Below are 21029 nucleotides of genomic sequence, written 5' to 3'. Positions count from 1 at the left end.
GATAGTATCTAAATAGTAAGATAGAATGGTTAGCTTTTTATGAAGAGGGAAATATGACACTGTGAATACGACAGGATAGGGAGGGAGGCAAATTTAAAAATACTGTGTAAATCTACTTATATTTACAAAAGGTGCTGTAAAAAGTTCCCCTATGAAATATCAAGGACAAACCACTTTTTCTTGACATGGTTTATTTTAATAAAAATACAGCTGAACATTTATCACAAGATTACATGAAACTATACACAATGACATTCTCTGCATAGTAACCAACACTGATGTGTGTACTTGAATTTTAAAATGGATTATTTATAATCCTTTAAAGTGCAATTTATTTAAAGGTTTAAGCAAGTCATAGGATAAAAGATACATCTAAAAGAGTAACATTAAAGAGATGATGTACTTGGGTAAACCAAAAATCAGAATCGATTTCTCTAGATACCACATCTGTGTTGTAATAATGATCCAACCCCCTAACCCCAAACTTGACTTTATTGCTGAGGACTAAGAAGATCCTCTAACTGGCAAGAGCCTTTTCTGATGTTAACATTTTCTTATCTGTTTTAATATATTCGAACTAAAAAGAGCTATAGGTCTGCTCTTAGCCCAGAGTTGTACAGCCTCAATTGGATTTCTGTTGGAACTTGAGACTGAGGAATTCTCCCCATTCTATGTGAGGGGAAATGAAGAACTCAGTTGCTTCTCTGACTCGCAACATGACTGTTTTGGGCTACATTGTCAATGTCTGAGGGAAAATAAGGTGACAAAAAATGAGAATTACCTAAGAAATAACCAGAAAATGCTTCAGAAAAATGAGAAATCAGAAATGTGAAAAACATTTCTGATGGGTAGGAGGGATTGCAACACAAAGGCCATTCACTGCTGTGACAGAATATTGTCATTGCTTTTATTTTCCTGTCTATTTCCTTCAGTTGGTGAAAATATTGATTCCAATATGCTGCTGCCCCCAAAGATACCCACTAGAGGATGACTAAGACTCCTTTATGATGGTTACAAGGGAGCACAATACTTAAGGCAGCAATGCCAGCTGACTTCATTCTACTTGGAGGGTATTTCGCTGTTGAAAAGCCTCTTACCCAAGTGTCTGCAAAACAGTATGTGGCTGTACCGGCTACCAAGGACTCATCCAGGAGGGTACTTAAGGGGGCAGGAGTGAGATGGAAAAAACTTTTCCCTCCCAGTGTAAACAGGAAGCCAAGAAGTGTCAGCCAATCTTAGGAGTACTGTGATCACAGGTTTCGGCTTTTCTCAAAGTTCCCTTTTGGAAATTCTGGATGGAGCTGAGCAAGGCCCCTCTGCTCACACCATTCACAGCCTGGGGCAAGAGCTGGGCAGGTGCCTCTGTGCCCACAAGAGGTGAGGGAGCTGCTGGTGGAGGTGGAGGTGGAGGCGGAGGCGGAGGCGGAGGTGGAGGTGGAGGTAATGCAGGCAGCCCTGTGGAGTAAAGGGGAAAAGAGACAGTGAGTAACCACCCTTCCACCTGCCCTGAACACTTGCTCAGGCTAGGGTAGAATGGACTTTGGGGAGACTGTAAATGTTTTCCTTAGTAGGGACCGAGATACATGTAAATACTGTGTGATTGATTTTTTTTTTTTAAACTAGAAGAATCAAAGGTTGCAGTTTCCTTCAAATAACAGTCATGAGAAGAAACTGTTGAAACAAGTATCAGCGCTTACATGAAACCACACTCAGTGACATTCTCTTTGCCTAGAGGAAGATCTGACCCCATTACCTAATTTTTCACAATGGTCCCAAAAGAAGAGTTGCATCAGCTACAGAGCTTAGCCAGGTTCCCGGATGGTCTACCTACTGAGCTAGCAGTTCAAGAGAGACACCTGTATGGCACAGAGCTGGGCTACCTGAATGACAGTTCCTCAAAAAGGTTGAACTATCCTTAGCTGTTTCCATACACAGTATTGGCAGGACGTGATTTAATATAAAACGCCAAGCCACTCAGGATTCTCAATAGGAATGGTGGTGGCTGACTTACGTATTCCCTGGAGAAATCTGTCTTGAATAATCATTTCCTATTAGATTGCATTAAAGAAATATGCTAATAATTGTGAGCAGGGACATAGAGGACTCTCTCCCTGGCAATGGCACCCTCTGGGAGGAGTCTTTCTCAAGTATTGTTCTTTCCACTGTAGCCCACCTGAGAAAAAGAGTAGAACCACACTAAATGTGCATCTTTGCTGAAGCATCAGAATAGCTTGAAACACTGATCCCTACTATGTGGGCAAGGAAAGGGAAACTGAGAGCCAGGTATCTAAAATTCCTCTCAGATTCTAGTCACACAGACACTTGCAACTTGAATTTTCTATTTTTGAATCAGTGAGTGAACTGTTCTCAGGAAAAAATACTGTGTACAGTAACAGCTCGCCTTATAGAACCTCACCATGCTGCAGAGTTACTGTCTTCTATGTGAACCTTACAGCTCCCTGAGATCCCCACCTGTCTGTTGCTGTCATTACCCTCTACCCTTCCTCAGGCTACATGAGGAGGTGTTCAGCTGGTGTTTCCTTACACTGCTGTGAGCTATGGTAATAACAGGTAAAAGTACCAAGTATGAGTTAGTATGAATAAATACTCAAGTCAGTACATCCTTTCCACCAAGTGTGACAAGCAATGCTGAAAAAATCTTGCTATTCATAGAAAACCACTTACCTTCCTTTATACCTTTTACCACAACACTTAAGACGGCTAAAATTAAAGAATCACACAAATGCACACACTCATGCTCTGCAATCTTGGAATTCTCGAATGATGATATAGCAATACAAATAAAAGTTAAATACATACAAATGAACAAAATGTAACTTTCATTGTTTCTACTCAGTTTACTAATGAAGTTCAACCATGCTCTATGCTAGGGTGGATTGGAAATGTTCCTGGATTTACATCACAGGATTATAAAGATAAAAAGAATGTTAAACTTGAAGCAACTGTTAAGGTGAGAAATCCAGGTGGAATGACGGTATGATGTAAGTTTTCCTCATAGGAAGGTTTTTGCATAGGGACCAGGGAAATGCCAGAAGGAGGAATCCATTCTGTGCTAAAATTCTTGGACTCAGTTTCTTGGTTTCAGCATCGAGGGCCCAGAGGAGGGAGCTCTGCCCACTTGTGGGTGATTGAGTGCCAGTGTCCACCACCAGGCACTCCTAAACAACAGCCAGCAAAGGGCAGCAGAATGTGGGCTGACATTCAGGGCTGATGGGTATCAGAAGGAGCTCCAAGGTTTTTACCTCCCAGCTTTGCTCTGACCCCTTGTAGAAGAATCACTGCAGGGTTAAGGATGAGAAGACAGGCTCTGGGCTGCAGCAGCACTTGTGGGGTTCTACCAAAGACCCAAAGTTGGCCATCCAGAGACTGGCTACCCCTCCAGCCCAGGATTCTGGGAAGCTAGACAGGCCTCAGGGCCTGGACTTAGGGGTATGGCAGCTGTCTTGGCACAAAGCAAAAGCACTTGGCCTCACAGAGAACCAACCTTTGACTTTGGCCTCACTGCCAAGCACTAGAAATGAAAAGTGCAGATGTAGTACCAGAGTGGCAGTTGGGGATGGGGTTCAGTAAACAGTTCGTCATTTTGCAAATAAAGGCTGCATCTATTTCTACTCTAAACATCTGAAAATGTAGGTAGTGTAAATAAATATACCATCCAAAGTGCTGTGGGGGTAACCTCTGCCTGTACAGCAAATGATGCTGAGGGCTGTGTGAAAAGAGCTGCTTGTCCAAGAAAGGAAAAGCAAAATCACCCTGAGGTCTGCTCATAGGAGGGCCAGACCAGTCCCAAAGAGCCTGATGTCCCAGGTAGCCTACTTTTCTTTGCTGGGATGAATCTTGATGTGTACAATAGGGCAAGGAAGGTGAGAACCAAACTTGCCAACTCAGAACACTCTGGAAAGGGAGAGGAGGCCAAAGAACCAAAGGTCAAAACTGGAGGAGGCAGGAACACAAACTGACGACTTAGTCTCTGACTGGAACTCTCATCCATGTCATTGACCTTTTCGTCTTGCTTTTTTTTAAATGGTCTATTGGGGCTTAAGATAGGATACAACAGTAACAATGGCAAGGGGCCAGATGAAAGCTGGTTATTTGGCCATTGACAAACCTGGGAACAACTGCATGATGCCTATACTCCCTCTGTACCTAAAATGTGAAAGCTCCTATAAGCAGCCTCCAATAGCAGACAAGAGTGGACAAGTATGTTAGACCAATGGTTATGTGAGGTCACACCCAGGACAAGGTATGCTCCATAACAGCTTAGCTATAATTACAACCAGGTCAGTCCTCATCGCTCCCATTTCATGTTCTCTTGGACAAAAATCCTAAGTATGACTACTCTTCCCAGAGTCTCTTCCACAAAACCCAATGGGGACCTGGAAGAGGGCATAGACTGTTGCAGCAAGAACACAGGTTAGATGTAGGGAGAACACCAGGCCAGACACATCCTCAACACCCTTGAGGAAAGGACATCAGGAGTCACCTGTTCCTGGGACAAATTTAGCAGCAGGAAAGCGAGATCTCTGTGACTCTGGGTGGGAAGGCCAAGTGGTCACCAGAGCCACACCAGACCTACCTACTAGGTCTGGTCTAGGTCTGAAGAGGCTGTACTCATGTGTCCAAACTAGAGAATTATTCAGGATGCTTAAAAAAGAACTTTTTCTGTAACATCAGTTATAAAAGCCAGTACTGTCTCCCTGTAATCAAGAACTCAACTGCCTAGCACCTTTTCTTCAGCAGAGTATTTCAAGTACTAGAAACCAGTATTTTTGCAGCAACAGGACTCAAAGTCATGGCTTCCAAAATTAAAATAAACCAAAATGCCATGCAGTGGATTTACAGGTTTTAGAGCTGTGTTTCAAAACTAAAATCAGACTGAAAATGAAGATTTTTTGAAGGTCATGATGGAAATGAAAATGAATACAGATGAAGTCACTTGAGAGCTTTTTAAAGATGCTGTATTTCATTTAAGGGTTCCAATAAGGAAATAGTCTCAAGTCTGTTTTTTCATGTGTTCATCACCCCAGTGATACAGACGTATTAGGTTCTACTTCACATAGAAACAGAGCATCTTTAAAATTAGAAAAATCAGCATAGGTTACTTTACCTAAAACTCACGTTCAAAATGGTGCATGCTCTACTGAAAACAGCAAAGGGAAAGAGAGAAGGGACACAAGTCATTATTCAGATTTTAGTGTCATTTAATCAAATAGTAAAAGACAGTAAAATATTAGCCTGAATCACATATTAATTATTCTCACTACAAAACTAGGACATAAGTTAACTATAAAATGCCCTGATTATTAACATTCATGACCCTTTTTGGGCAGGACAGATGTACCACATTCCTCTTCACATTCTTTTCTAAACCAGTTTTTTAATTTTTTTTATTTTTGGCAGTACTGGGGCTTGAACTCAGGGCCTACACCTCAAGACACTCTACCAGCCCCTTTTTTTGTGATGGGTTTTCTGGAGATAGGGTATCTCAAACTATTTCCCCAGGCTAGCTTCGAACCATTATCCTCCTGATCTCTACCTCCTGAGAAGCTAGGATTACAGGCGTGAGCCACCAGTGCCCAGCTATTTATTTTTATTTTTTTATTTATTTACAATCACAACACTCACTTCAACCCTACCCTGAAAGGCAGAATGGATGCCAAGAGTGTATTTAATTCTATTACTAAAAAAGGACAGTGTACCAGGAGGAAAACTCACCACTTTTTACTAAGCAAGTCCTCTAGGTCTAAAATAAGAGACTTCTCTTTTTAAAGTTGGGAAGAACAAAAGCATAGAACAAGACTAAGGGTGGAGTTCTTGGGTGGGAGGCCTCCCAGGCAGAGGTGTAGGCTACTCTCCCCCAGGCCACAATGATCTAGTGAAACATAACTTAGGGCCATTTAAAAAGAAGAAAGCAAAGCAAATTTTTTTGGTCTTCTTTCAAACTAGTAAATGTGAAGGACAATATGCTTTCTCGGAGAGTACCTAAGGAAAAACTCGGGCTTACTGCCAGAAGGAAAATTCCTTCCCCTGGAGAGGGGCGGGGAATAGAAGCTCTCTGGGCAGTGGGCAGGGCTTGCAAACCACCAGTGGTCACAAAAGGACAGCTCTGGAAAAAACAAAGAATGCTGAGATTCCTGCCTGCTCCCTGTCCAGCACCAGGGAGGGAGGACTCTGGATAGGAGTTCACACCCTTGAGACTGGTGGAAGTGGAGGAGGAAAGACTGAATGAGTGGGCTCAGCAGGTGATAGCAGTGGGCAGAGAGTAGAGTAAAGCACTCTTCAAAGTCATCCCTACAGGTGTATGTGTAGCTTTTGAGAAAGAAAGGCAATTCTGATGGCCTTAAGTGTGAATCACATGCTAAGAGAATGGGTTTCAGACTTTGATTTGTCTAGACAAATTCTGGAAACTCCAACATTTTAAATGAGCTCATCTCTTGTTTGTTGCCCTAAGTTCTCCTTCTCCCATTAACTCTTAACTCTGTTCTTCAAGCTCTCATTCACTCTCTGCATCCATGAGGCTCTATTTTGATTTCTCCATCTCTCTAGAGTCAAAGCTTCCCTTTAGATCTCTTTCCTCAAAATTACTGCTTAAAGTTAAATTGTAAGCAAGAAGGGCAAGAATCTGCTGGTGGCAGGGCATTCATAACTTATACCTAATAATACTTCATTGCTTATACAGCCTTATCACGTACACTATCTACCTAATGAATAGCTGGGGTTCTTTTAAAAGATACTTTCAAAGAATGGCAATTACTTGTCCAGGGTCACAGCAGGCAACTGGTACAGCTAGGACACAGCCCAGGTTTTCTAACTCTACATTCATGGTTCTTTTCACACCAGCTAAGTGCAATGTTTAATAGCCTAGACCTTGCAGTGCATCCTAAAATAAAGCAGGCACTCAATAAATTGGGGTAAATGGACAAAGGTGGGACCAAGTTCAAACTCTGGCTGTAGCAACTCTCAAGGTCAACTTCTCTTAACCTTAGAAGGTTCCTGGTTGCTTTGTTTGCAAAAATAAGCTAAACTTCCTGTCCACTCTCATTGGACAGGAAGGCATTCATGAGGATTAAATCAAATAATGACTACAAATCACTTAGAACAGTACCCGGCACAAAATAAGTCTCAAAATATGTTAGATGTGGTCATTAAAAACAACACTTACTCAGCTTTCCTAAAACACTCTTTTGCAAATCTGCTTAAAAAAAAAAAAAGATAGCAAACATCAGGCTTGTATAACCCAAAATGAAATGGAAGTGAATATTTGTATATGTATAAGCTGAGACCTTTAAAACCATTCAGCTTTACAAATACAGAGTATAAATACTAGTAGGTGACATTTACCATGAAATAAGCCTGGACAAAGAATTTTAAAGTTCTTCAAAGAGCACCTTCCTAAGGCAGGAAATAACCTTTAGCAGGAAAAAAAAAGTGTTAAGAATGTTCATACTGAAGAAGAAGGTAAAAAGAATTAAGAGAATGCTGCCTCACCTAAAAGAATTGCCAGCAGACTTGGGGAAATTATTACATAAATTTAGTAAGCATCTCAAGATACTCTAAGGGAGGGAGCTTCAAAGAGAAAAAAGGAGGGTCCTAATTGCCAGAAAAGGCTCATAAAGGTAGGCTCCCCTCACTTAAAAACACCCGTCATTGCTGCCCCATCCTAGAAGTAAGAGTAAGAACACATTTAGCTACCATAAAATTCTTAAAAGTTGAGGCGTTCAGGAAGTAAAGCACTAGAGCCCAACTGGACTTGCCCAAAGCGGACCTTCTGCTCTGGATCTGTTAACCCAGAGTTGGTCCACACTGGGTTTAAAGTGGCTTGATTAGAGAACTAGAAGATGGTCTCTTCTAGATGCTGCATTTTTGCCCTTTACAGAGGAGGCAAACAAAACCCTGCTGTAGAAACTGGCTGATTCAAGGTCTAGGTAACTAACATTTCACATTTAGAGCTTACTAAATGCCAGGTGCTGCTCTAAGCCTTTAGACATGGAAACTCACTGAAGCTTTGTAATGACCTGAGAACGCAAGCACTGCCACCATCATCCACATTTACCAATGGGAAACCTGCCCTGCCCAAGGTCCCAGAAACATTAGCGGTACCCCCAAGCTTAGGTTCCCAGACCTCTGGTGCAATTCTCATGAATTTTAAGTTGAACTGTGATTGACATGTTGCCTTTTTCAGGAATTCTTTTAAATGTTTCATTTCTGAAAACTGCATTTCATCATAAAACTGGAAGACACTTTTTTTTTTGGTTACTATAGCTTGAACTCAGGGCCTACACCTTTAACGACTCTACTAGCCCATTTTTTGTGATGGGTTTTTTTCAAGATAGGGTCTCTGGAACTATTTGCCCGGGCTGGCTTCGAACCATGATCCTCCTGATCTCCTGAGTAGCTAAGATTACAGGCATAAGCCACTGGCACCTGGCTGGAAGACACTATCTTTGATGTAAAACCATAAACTTGGTCTAAAAGTGCAGATGTAAATTAAGAGTAAATGTGATTCCAGCAGCAAGATGGACAGTAAACAGAGAGGCAGCAAGAACAACCTTTGTTTCCTGCAAGTAAGAACTAGCCTAAGCAGGGGCTGATTAGCCAGAATCTGCCACCCTAGGTCTGCTCTCACTCAGTAGAGGCCCTGAAGGCACAGTAAGTCAGAGCAAATCCATGAATAAGGATTTTTAAAGCATCTCCTACAGGTACAGTATCATGACACTACTACCTCTTGGTATTCCCCTGATGCCTTACATAAAACAAAGTTCAAGATGTTACTTGTTGATGAACTAGTTTTTTGGGTGAATATCTTTTATTTAAGGGGAACTACTGAGTGAATATGTTACTAGACTTGGATCCCAAGGAAAGCATTTGCCTGAACTGTCTGTCATTTTGGAGCTCCTAAGGCACTAGAAAAGTGCTGGAGCCTTGTCAGTCTGTCTCTGTACCCAAGGGCCACATGCAGTCCCTAGAAAGCCACAGAATCCCTCTAAGTGCATCCTGAGTCCACCTTGAATGATTAAATTCACTGTGGGCACCCCTCTTAGGGCCTGAAATGCTAGGTTGCTAGGTAAATGCTATGTATGCTATTTTTATGAGATGCATTACAAGAAATGGCCAGCAGAGGTCAGAGCATGGTCTTTGGAGCCAAGTTAATTTCATCAACAAAACATTAAAAGGAAATAAAGGAAAGAAGGAACCCATTAGTTGCTGGGAGCCTGTCAGCCATTGTGCTTGGGTGTTGGTATGTTCTCCCTCTAAATTTTCAGGATATGTACTATAAATTTCACAATATTGCCCCCTGCCACTCCCATTCTCCTTAGATATTTTTCCAGTATTGACTCAGATTATAAAAGAGTTCTTTTTTTCTTCTCTCATTCTAAATGTTGCCTCATCTCATGCAAACTTGCTACTGTGTGAGATGGCTCCCATTTAAAGCAGAGGTAAATTAGAGAATCCTCCCCCCAGAACCAAACAGACTATAAACTCTAAAAGTCATTTAAAGATGAAAACTCCCTAGAATCACATCTAATGCACATAGTAAGGTGCTCTGTATACTAAACAGATACCTTTCTTATTAAGTAAGAGCTTATGTAGTCTCATTATTAATTTTCTCCAATTTCCTAATCCTGTCCAAGTGGTATAAAATTAATATCCATCTTTAGAACATGGCTAAACATAGCCTGAGCAGTGGATCTCCAGAAATTTCTGATCAGTCTAAAAAGATCATCTTTACAAAAGACAGATACTCGGGGGCTCTTTCCTTCATTCCTTTCTTTTTTAATTTTGGAATTTCTTGTAAAATCTGCTGACAAAGTCACATAGGGACAAGAATGTCATCCCCATAAGCTAGATACTTTGCTACACAAAACTGGCCCTGACCCCAGAACATTCTGCAGTCAACTACACTACCAGTAAGTATTCTCAGCCAGCTAGAAGTAGAGGATTCACACTCACCCTCTTGCCTGCTGATTATTTTTTTCTCAGAAGAGTCAGCTAGAAGTATCTGAGAACAGTTGGGTAATACTCTTGGTAGTTCTTGGGCACCACCATAAGCATTGAAGAATATGGTATTGTCAATTCATATCAACCTGACCAATAAGTTTCCTTTCAAACAGCAGCATGAATTCTTCCAAGAATAGTCAGCAAGCTCTGAGTGGCAGAACCAGCTCCTCAGATGTTTAGAATGGCTGGTTCATTTAAGTGAAAAGAGACATGCTGCCCCAGTGCTTTTAGTAGGCTTGCAAAATGGTTAGGAGAGAGATCTTAGTTCAAATAACAGAGAAGGAAGTAAAGATAATATTATGAAACTACTCCATAGAATTAGATTATTTTTCTTTAGTCATCCCCGAGACAGTGTTTTTAATTTTTTGAAATAAAACTCACAATATCTGATTTAATTCACAAAGGCAAAAAAAAGGCTAATGATAAATATTCCTACAATTAAATACATTACAGAGCAGAATAAATAATTAACCATGAAATCAGAACATGGTGGTATTTCACTCTGCAATTAGGCATCTCACCAGCTCTGTTCCAAGACAAAACCCACATTACCAATGGGCTTTCTGAGGAAAAGCTCTGGCAGGTCAGGGGCCCCAGGCAGTAGTGTGTCTGTTTTATCCCAAGGCAAGCTCTGATCCAAGGAGCCCTGCGTGAAGCTTCTCAGCAAAGACAGAAAGCCTGTGTCAGAGGGTGGCTAGTGGTCCTGAAACCAGTCCATTCTCTGTGAACTCTGAGCTCCCCTATCACATAGCTATTAGGGTCTCCTCTGGTCCCTCTGAAGGAGGCAGGTGCTACCGAACCCCTGAAATACTTAGGTATAGAAGGAGAAGAAAGAGCCCTGCTCCTCCTATTGGTGGAGAGGAGGGAGTCATGCCACCTTACCCCATCACTAACCTGTTGTCGAGGGTGGAGTTGGAGATGATGGGGATGTGAGAGGTGAGCTGGCCCCAGATCCTGCTAATATAAAACACACAGAAACCCTCATGGGAACCAAAGATAACTGGAATTTGGCATGAGCAGAACCTCCCCATTGTTTGAGAATATTCACTTGACCTAGTGTGTGGGTCTATGTGGAACAATGTGTGGCAATAGGTTTTCCCCCCAGTGCAGGGTCAACTTTGTTCTCCAGGGCACTAAAGGTTCTCTGACCAACTTGTACAACCAGTAACTTAAGCACTGGCTATAGTATCTCTTCCTAACCCAAACCCAATCCAGAGTAATGACAAATTAACAGTGGTCACAGTGGTACAGGGCAGAGAGGTGCAGAGCAGCGTGATGGAAAAGCAAGAGCTCCTGACAGCACCTGTCTATCCAGCATGCATGTGTGTATTTATTTACTTATTTATTGTCTGGTCTTGAATTCACAATCCTCCTCCTCAACCTTTAAGTGGTAGAATTACAGGCATGTGCCACCACATCTAGCCTGTATTTATTTTATTTTATTTTATTTTTTGTTTTGTGACTGGATCTCAATGAATAGCCCAGGCTGGCTTTGAACTTTCAATCTTCCTGCCTCAGCCTCCCAAGTGCTGCTGGATTACAAATGTGAACCATCACACCTGTCTTTGCTTTCTATAGAAGTTCCATTTTATCAGCAGGAACAATCAGTTGAAGAGTGTCAATATAGGGAGTCTGTGGATCTTCTAGACCTTTTCTCATGTGAGATTCAGTCAATATTCTTATTTAGAGTAAAACAATGTACAAAATCCCAGGCTTCATGCTTTTTCTGGACTTAGTAACCTTGTTAAATTTAAAATATTCCTAACTTCTCAGCATCTCCTTATATAGCTCAGAAATCCCTTGAAAATATCTTTCTGGCCTGACATGGAAGTAGCCCCATGAGTGGATGGAAGTTCCTACTGAATTCTTTGGGAGTGATATGAAGCCCCCTTCTGTATGTAGGGAGAAGTTAGCCAGCGCACTCTCACTGGTGCTGCTTGGGTTGATAGTCATATACACCCAAAGGGAGGGCTATTATCACCTGCCACTGAGAAGTCACTATTAGCTATTCTGAGTAGGCCTCCAGCCATCACTCCACTCATGAATGACCTGAGGACATGCTGGTACCTCATGGACACTAGGAAGTTGAGAGATGTCCTAATTAAAGTAAATCTCCCTCGGGTTTGCTACCTTTCCATTGCTGCAATGTATTCCCTCAGTACCCTATAAAATATGACGTGTTTCAGTGAAAAAAGGAGTCAAAACTCAACACATGCTATTTTCATACTGTTTGCAGTATTAATAGATTTTAATGGGTGGACTTGTGATTCCAGGAGGATCTGCAAGCGGACTGTACATTTCCATCAACACCGTTACTTGGCTCCCCTAAACTACTTGAGGGCAAGATGGTATCTTGGAGTCGTTGGTGTCCCATCAGGCTGCATTTGGCACAGACCTCTACAGGCAGACAAGGCCTCAGAAAAGTAGAGTTGGGTTTTCTCTGCTTTATCAAGAGCTAGCTTCTGTTAGACATGTTGACTGAAGACATCAATCTCAGCCTACTGATGGCAATCACAAAACAATGGCTGGCATGTCCATTCCCTCAACCATGGAGAAAATAGACCTGCAACTGAAATTACCTGCAAGCCATAACAGCTTCCATTCCTAGAGCCTGCCTTGGTCCTCACTGGACCTTATTCCCTTCTTCTCCCTTGTAGTTCTCCTTGCACCCATCTTCAACATGGACCCTGCAGTAGTGTCAACAGGACTGTTACCCTCCTTCTGGAATCTATGATCTGTAACATTCTAACTTTTCCAATGTCCAGCTCTACCCACATCACCTGCATTTTCCAGTTGTGGCCAATCCAGCCCCTCAGGGCTACAGCCCAATCCTCTTGTGCACCTTTCAGTGTCTCCTCCTGTCACAGGTTGACTTCACCAAGGCGAACGAGGCATGATCTGTGAATACCCTCAATTTCTCAATTTATTTCATTTCATTTTAACATGGGGCCTCCTTTTTTGCCAAGGCTAATCTTGAGCTCTTGGGCTCAAGTGATCTATCTCAGCATTCCAAATAGGTGAGAGTGTAGGTGTATACCACTACACCTGGTCTCTCTACTTTTAAATGCCTCTGCCTCTTCACCTACCCCTCCTGATTCCTTCCTCCAGGAACAATTGTTTTTTTGTTTTATAGTGGTACTGGGGTTTGAACTCAGGGCCTCATGCTTGCTGGGCAGGCATTCTACCACTTGATCCACTCCACTGGCACCTCCAGGAAGAACTGGATGGGTGTTCTCCACACTGATACTAACAGTGGGACCTTTGATGCGCCTTACTCTATCTCTCTTTGCATTTTCAGCTACTCCCTTTCTGCTAAGCCCTTCTCCTGCTGAAAAGTATATCAGCTAGCCCTCAGAACCCCCAATCTCTCCTTCTGTAGCCGCCCCCCCGCAGGGCTGAACTTGCTACCTGGGTTAGAGTGAACCCTTCCATTCTCTATGTCAAACTCTACTCCACAGATTCATAAACTAGAAGAACTGGAAGGCCTTCAAGGGATCATTCAATTTGGTTCTGATGTCAAAAGATGGGTACATTTAAGGCCCAAAGACAACCAGGTGATAGGTAGCCAGTGGCAGTGAGGATTGCCAACTCAGGACAGGCCCTTTGTACTATCTTGGCCTTTCTGGAATGTTGCTTCCTGTCATCCCCACACATCACTGAATCCTTTCCTTAATCCACTCATGGAGGCACATTCTCCTACCACGTGAGGTCCAGAGAAAAGGGCAAAATTTGAAGTCATTTCAGTTTGTGCAGGCTCTTCTGAAAAACAGCAAGCCTAGCATTTTAAAACAGGTTGATTATTCTTTTGTGGTGAATGCCTGTGTCTTTGGTTCATTGAGTCTAGCCATCATTTAAGAGGCACAGCTACCAAGTAACCTGTGAGATTTTCCCAGCACTTGTATCTTGAGCCTATGAATGCTGTCACAATCCTTAATTAGGAACAGTTCTCTGCATTCATTTCTACACTGCCCAGTCTCTGCTCAACAGAACCCAAAATCTCTTGACCCTGCCCTCTGGATTTCAGGCTCACTACAATGTATAACCAGTTACCTGAATTATTGGAGTTGGTGTATTTTGCTGAATGCTCTTCACTATTTTCAATAGCAGATCGTTTTGACTTCTTTAAAAATGAAAGAAGGGGGAGCAAAGAATAAACACATTGAAGCTAACAGTTAAAACAAAAAATTTCCAAGCATATAGTTAAACTGCCTACAGACAACATATTTGGCCTTATAACTTAATACAGTGAAGAAGTCGCAAGCCAAAAATAAGGAGGGAAATAAAAACAATGATGCTGACTTTACTATCTCAGCCCAATCATTTTCCCTAATTACATTATGGCATAATGAGTCCAGCAAACCAGGAAACTATATGGTCCATTGCTCTGATGATGTGGCTTTTTTTTTTTTAAAGCTGCAAACCAGTCTTCTGGAAATACCTTTAGTTTTCAGGAGATATAACATAAAATCTAAGCTAGAACTTTCTTCATATGCAGTAAAAAATTCACAGAAATATAGGAATACTAGGCTTACCTTTCGAGCTAAAATCTTTCTCTTTTTTCTTTCTTCCTCAGATCCATGGTGTGACTGAGCTCTTGTCAATCTTCGATGCTGATGAATCTTCAAGAGACCAAGGTTCCCCCACCCACAATGTAAGCAAATCTCACATAAGCAGTTTCCTAATGAAAATCTTCTCCAACATGTTTGGACACATCAAATTGTTGGGATTAAAAGAAAATCTTTCTTGGCTTATCTACCTCCTGGCTCAGGTCTAGATGTCTGGGAAAAGAGTAAGCTAGGGGATGAAGTTCTTTCTCACCCACCCAATTCTTTCCTGCCTTCTCTCTCTCTCTCCTTCCTCCCCTTCCTCCTCTCTCTCACTTTTTTTTCTTGCCTGGGGTCAGCCTCAGACTTTGAACCTCCTATCTATGCTTCCTTGTAGCTGGGATCATAGGCATGTACTACCACACATGGCTTCTTAGTTCAGATGGGGGTCTCACTAACTTTTTGCCCAGGCTGGCCTCAAACCAAGATCATCCCTATCTCTGCCTCCTGAGCAGCTGGGGTTACAGACATTAGCCACCACTCTTGGCCTAACTTCTCTCCTTTACAGAAGAATATTATGGTCCTCAGTATCTTTACAGCATGGACCATGGAAGCTGTCAATCACTACTATCAACAATGCTTTGATCATGAAGGAAAAAAGGATGACCACCCTTTGTTGTATCTGTTTATTTCTGCATATACTGAGCTTCTTGAGGGCAGGACTGTGAAGTATTCAGCTCTATCTCACAGAATCTAACCAAGAATCTGTTTGATAATAAGTACGTACAAAATATTTACAAGCGAGCAACTAGTCAAAAGTCAATCACTGTGAATACTATGGCAGAAGATGGGACACTAAAAGATCAAAGAGCAATGAGGAAATATTATCAACTTACCTGTTTCTGTTCTTCAATTAGTCTCTTTTCTATACATTCTTTGGCAATTTTCAATGCCTCTTTTAATTTTGTGGGAATCTGAAAGAAGAGAAAGTACATGGTCTACTGAATGAAGTGGTTAGAAATTTTCCTGAGTCCTGGGAACATTGTTGAGTAGCAATTATCAAGAAGGAGGTTCTCTGGTGAGGGGGGAACTCATTCACCTCTTTAGCATTTTTTAGCAACGAATGCATAAAACTACACATAAACATGTTACATGTTTCCAGTAATTCATATGGGTTTCAGGATTGCCAAAACAATACTAAAGAAGAAAAGCAAAGTTGCAGATCTCACATCTCCTGATTTCAAAATTTATTACATTGCTACAGTAGTCAAAATAGTTTGGCACTTATATAATGAGAGATACCGAGATTAATGGAACAGAACGGAGACTCCAAAAATAAGCCCTCTGTATATGGTCAAAGGATCTTTGACAAAGGTGCAAAGAAAACATAATGGAGAAGACAGTCTCTTTAAAAAATGACGTTGGTAAAATTTTATATCCATATACAAAGGCATAAAATTGGATCCTTATCTTACACCATATACAAAAACGAAATAAAAATGTAAGACCTAAAATTATAAAACTCCTAAAACAAAACAAAGCGGAGGAAAAAAAGCTTCATGACATTGCATCTGTCAATGTGTGTGTGTGTGTGTGTGTGTGTGTGTGTGTGTGTGTGTGTATACATATTTTTTTTTTTTTTGGTGGTACTGTGGTTTGAACTCAGGATCTACACCCTGAGCCACTCCACCAGCCCTTTTTTGTGATGCATTTTTTTTTAGATAGGGTCTGGCGAACTATTTGCCTGAGCTGGCTTTGAACCTTGATCCTTCTGATCTCTGCCTCCTGAGTAGCTAGGATTATAGGCATGAGCTACTGGTGCCCTGTTGTCAATGATTCTTTTGAGACAGGGTCTCACTATGTAGCTCAGGCTGGCCTTGAACTGGCTTCAGCCTCCTGAATGCTGGGATACAGGCATGTACCACCACATCCAGCAGGCAATGAGTTCTTGGATATGACACCAAAACACAGGCAATAAAAGAAATAAATAAATTGGATTTCATCAAAATTTTAAAACTTTTGTTCAACAAAGGACACTATAAACAATGAAAAGGCAAATATTTGTCAATCATATATCTGATAATGGCTTAATATCTAGACTGTGTAAAAGAACTCCTGTAAACCAACAGCTAAAAAATGGACAAAGAAACCTTAATAGACATTTCTCCAAAAAAATATACAACTATTTAAAAAACATTTGAAAAGATGTTCAACATCTCTAATCATTGCAGAAATGTACATCAAAACCACAAGATATCACTTCACACCCATTAGGATAGTCACTACCAAAAAAGTAAGTGTTAGCAAGGATGTAGAGAAACTGGAACCCTGTACACTGCTGGTAGGAATGTAAAATGGTACAGTCACTATGGAAAACAATATGGAGTTCCTTGAAAAACTAAAAATAGAATCACCATATTGATCCAGCAATTCATTTTCTGAGTATATACCCAAAAGTTGAAACTAGAACCTCAAAAAGATATTTTCACACTCAGCTGGGTGTCCATGGCTCACAACTGTAATCCTAGCTACTCAGGAGGCTGAGTTCAGGAGGATCGCAGTGCGAAGCCAGCCGGGGCAAATAGTTCATGAGACCCTATCTGAAAAAAAAAATCCATCACAAAAAAGAGCTGGTGGAGTGGCTCAAAGTATAGGCCCTGAGTTCAAACTCCAGTACTGGGGAAAAAAAATGTGTGTGTGTGTGTGTGTGTGTGTGTGTGTGTGTGTGTATCACTCATGTTCATTTCATCATCCTCATCATTGGCAATACTTAGGTTTGAACTCAGGCCTTGTACTTGCTAGCCACTGGAGCCATGCCCCAGCCCATTATTTGATAAGAACAGAGAGGCAGAAATAGCCCAAACATCCACCAACAAACAGTACAGAAAATATGGTATTACACAGGCATGTATGCACATAGTAGAATATCATTGTCTTTAAAAGGAATGAAATCCTGTCATATATTACAACATGGGTAAATCTTGAGTACATTTTGCTGAGTGGGAAATCTGAAAGAAGAGAAAATACATAATCCACTGACTAAAGAGTCAACAAAGCCATTGAATATCAATATCAGTATAATGTAAATAAGTAATAACAGAAGTAATTCTACTTAAATGAGATATCTGGAGAAGTCAAAATCATGGAAACAGGAAATAGAATGTGGTTTCTAGGACTGGAGGAAGGGAGAAATGGAGTTGTTCCACAGGCACAGAGTTTTAATTTGCAAGTCTTACACAACAATGTGAAGACGGTTAAACATCACTGAACAGAAATTTAAAACTAGCTAAGACAGTACATCTTCTATTATGTGGTTTTTAATCACAATTAAAATACATAAAACTTATTAGAACACACACACACACAAATTCAAGTGATTGTAGTGTTTTATAATTTCATTTTCTCTGTAAAAGACTTACGTCCTGATTTTCACAAGGCCAGGCTTTTTTTGAGTGGGTAGCATTCCTAACAACAGCCCAGCTGAACCTATCTTTCCTCCAACCCACCCCACTCCCTCAGGCCACCCTCGCCCTCTACCCACAATGCTAAGGATCCAACCTAAGGCATTACGCACCCAAGGCAAGAGTACTACCACTGAGCTACACTCCCAGTCCCTCATATCTTATTAGCTTTTCCATGAGGAGTCTAGAACTGGAAAACAAATACCCAGATCATATTGAGCTTTTTGTTTTTAATTATTTTTTAAAAAATTTAAATTTAAACTAGTCTTGAGTAGGTAGTATAGTCACATGTATAAAAAGAAAAAGATATACAGACAGTAAAAAGTCTCTCACCTCATTCTCCTTCACAGAGGTAAACTGACAGTCATGTTTCCTACGTAACTTACACAAAGTCAGTGCACATACAAAATTAATGTTGGATTATTGTTTTTTTTACATGGTACATATATACAATTTTTTATTTATCAATTAATTGATAACATTCCTTTGGTGGTACTAGAATGGAACCCAAGGCTTTGTATATGCAAGGCAAGCACTCTACCACTAAGCTACAATCCCCAGCCCTAATAAATAATTTTATTTTGTTTTGTTTTTTGCAGTACTAAGGTGTGAACTCAGGGTCTACATTTTGAGCCACTCCACCAGCCCTTTTTTTGTGATGGGCTTTTTCGAGAGAGGGTCTCTCGAACTATTTGCCTAGGATGGCTTTGAACTACGATCTTCCTATCCTCCAGATCTCTGCCTCCTGAAAACTAAGATCACACGCGTGAGCCACTGGTGCCAGGCTTCAACTCAGGGCTTCACACTTGCTAGACAGGTGCTCTACCACTCGAGCTATTCCACCAGCATTTTTGGTTTTTTTGGCAGTACTAGTTTTTGAACTCAGGGCCTCAAGCCTGCTAGGCAGTGCTCTTTAAGCCACTCTACCAGCCCTTTTTTTTGGCAGTACTGGTGTTTGAACTCAGGGCTTCACATTTGTCAAGCAGGTGCTCTACAGCTTGATCCACTCTACCACACAATAACTTATTTTTTTTTCATTTTTCTTTTATTATTCATATGTGCATACAAGGCTTGGTTCATTTCTCCCCCTGCCCCCACCCCCTCCCTTACCACCCACTCCACCCCCTCCCTTCCCCCCTCAATACCCAGCAGAAACTATTTTGCCCTTATCTCTAATTTTTGTTGGATAGAGAGTATAAGCAATAATAGGAAGGAACAAGGGGTTTTGCTGGTTGAGATAAGGATAGCTATACAGGGCATTGACTCACATTGATTTCCTGTGCGTGGGTGTTACCTTCTAGGTTAATTCTTTTTGATCTAACCTTTTCTCTAGTTCCTGTTCCCCTTTTCCTATTGGCCTCAGTTGCTTTAAGGTATCTGCTTTAGTTTCTCTGCGTTAAGGGCAACAAATGCTAGCTAGTTTTTTAGGTGTCTTACCTATCCTCACCCCTCCCTTGTGTGCTCTCGCTTTTATCATGTGCTCATAGTCCAATCCCCTTGTTGTGTTTGCCCTTGATCTAATGTCCACATATGAGGGAGAACATACGATTTTTGGTTTTTTGAGCCAGGCTAACCTCATTCAGAATGATGTTCTCCAATTCCATCCATTTACCAGGGAATGATAACATTTCGTTCTTCTTCATGGCTGCATAAAATTCCATTGTGTATAGATACCACATTTTCTTAATCCATTCGTCAGTGCTGGGGCATCTTGGCTGTTTCCATTAACTTGGCTATTGTGAATAGTGCCGCAATAAACATGGATGTGCAGGTGTCTCTGGAGTAACAGTCTTTTGGGTATATCCCCAAGAGTGGTATTGCTGGATCAAATGGTAGATCGATGTCCAGCTTTTTAAGTAGCCTCCAAATTTTTTTCCAGAGTGGTTGTACTAGTCTACATTCCCACCAACAGTGTAAGAGGGTTCCTTTTTCCCCACATCCTCGCCAACACCTGTTGTTGGTGGTGTTGCTGATGATGGCTATTCTAACAGGGGTGAGGTGGAATCTTAGTGTGGTTTTAATTTGCATTTCCTTTATTGCTAGAGATGGTGAGCATTTTTTCATGTGTTTTCTGGCCATTTGACTTTCTTCTTTTGAGAAAGTTCTGTTTAGTGCACATGCCCATTTCTTTATTGGTTCATTAGTTTTGGGAGAATTTAGTTTTTTAAGTTCCCTGTATATTCTGGTTATCAGTCCTTTGTCTGATGTATAATTGGCAAATATTTTCTCCCACTCTGTGGGTGTTCTCTTCAGTTTAGAGACCATTTCTTTTGATGAACAGAAGCTTTTTAGTTTTATGAGGTCCCATTTATCTATGCTATCTCTTAGTTGCTGTGCTGCTGGGGTTTCATTGAGAAAGTTCTTACCTATACCTACTAACTCCAGAGTATTTCCTACTCTTTCTTGTATCAACTTAAGAGTTTGGGGTCTGATATTAAGATCCTTGATCCATTTTGAGTTAATCTTGGTATAGGGTGATATACATGGATCTAGTTTCAGTTTTTTGCAGACTGCTAACCAGTTTTCCCAGCAGTTTTTGTTGAAGAGGCTGCTATTTCTCCATCGTATATTTTTAGCTCCTTTGTCAAAGATAAGTTGCTCATAGTTGCCACACAATAACTTAAAAAAATTTTTTAGCATACTATAGCTATACCAGGAGTACACTGTGACATTTATAAAAGTGCTTACAATATATCTTAGTTATATTCACCCCCTCCATCTTTCTCCTTTATTCCTCCCCCTCACTTCTTAGAATTTCAACAGGTCTCATTGTTCCATTTTCATACATGAATACATAGTACTTGCATCACATTTGCTCTCCTTTGCCCTTTCCTTATACCACCTCTCCTCCCACTGGAACCAACCCAGGACAGGACTTGTTTTACCTTCCTATCCTTCATTTTTAAAAAAAGATTTGTTAATGATGGTCATACAGGGAGTTTTACTGTGACATTTCCATATATGTGTGTGTGTGTGTGTATTATACCCCAAATTGGTTCATTTC

General features: G+C 41.0%; 1 protein-coding gene across 18 annotated transcripts in view; it reads right to left on the bottom strand.

The window, feature by feature from the left end:
- Positions 1-174: 174 nt before the first annotated feature.
- Positions 175-21029, bottom strand: part of Pxk (PX domain containing serine/threonine kinase like) — a 73411-nt gene continuing 52556 nt past the window's right edge. For 6 of the 18 annotated variants that reach the window (XM_020180736.2, XM_020180738.2, XM_074044055.1 and 3 more), the window contains 5 exons: positions 15461-15538; positions 14553-14639; positions 14071-14140; positions 10915-10977; positions 175-1455 (listed from right to left, as the gene is read on the bottom strand). In XM_020180736.2, coding sequence (XP_020036325.1) covers positions 1226-1455; positions 10915-10977; positions 14071-14140; positions 14553-14639; positions 15461-15538 — 528 coding nt within the window. In that variant the 3' untranslated portion in view covers positions 175-1225. Of the gene's footprint in view, positions 1456-3837; positions 3847-5128; positions 5162-5736; positions 5759-10914; positions 10978-12608; positions 12919-14070; positions 14141-14552; positions 14640-15460; positions 15539-21029 lie in introns of those variants that run through there. The other 12 variants (XM_020180745.2, XM_020180748.2, XM_074044058.1 and 9 more) reach the window with 9 other exon arrangements.

This window comes from Castor canadensis, chromosome 10 (assembly GCF_047511655.1).
Source record: "Castor canadensis chromosome 10, mCasCan1.hap1v2, whole genome shotgun sequence".
Classification (NCBI taxonomy): Eukaryota; Metazoa; Chordata; class Mammalia; order Rodentia; family Castoridae; genus Castor; species Castor canadensis.
The sequence above is the reverse complement of the archived record's forward strand: the minus strand, read 5'-3'. Positions and strand labels throughout refer to the sequence as shown.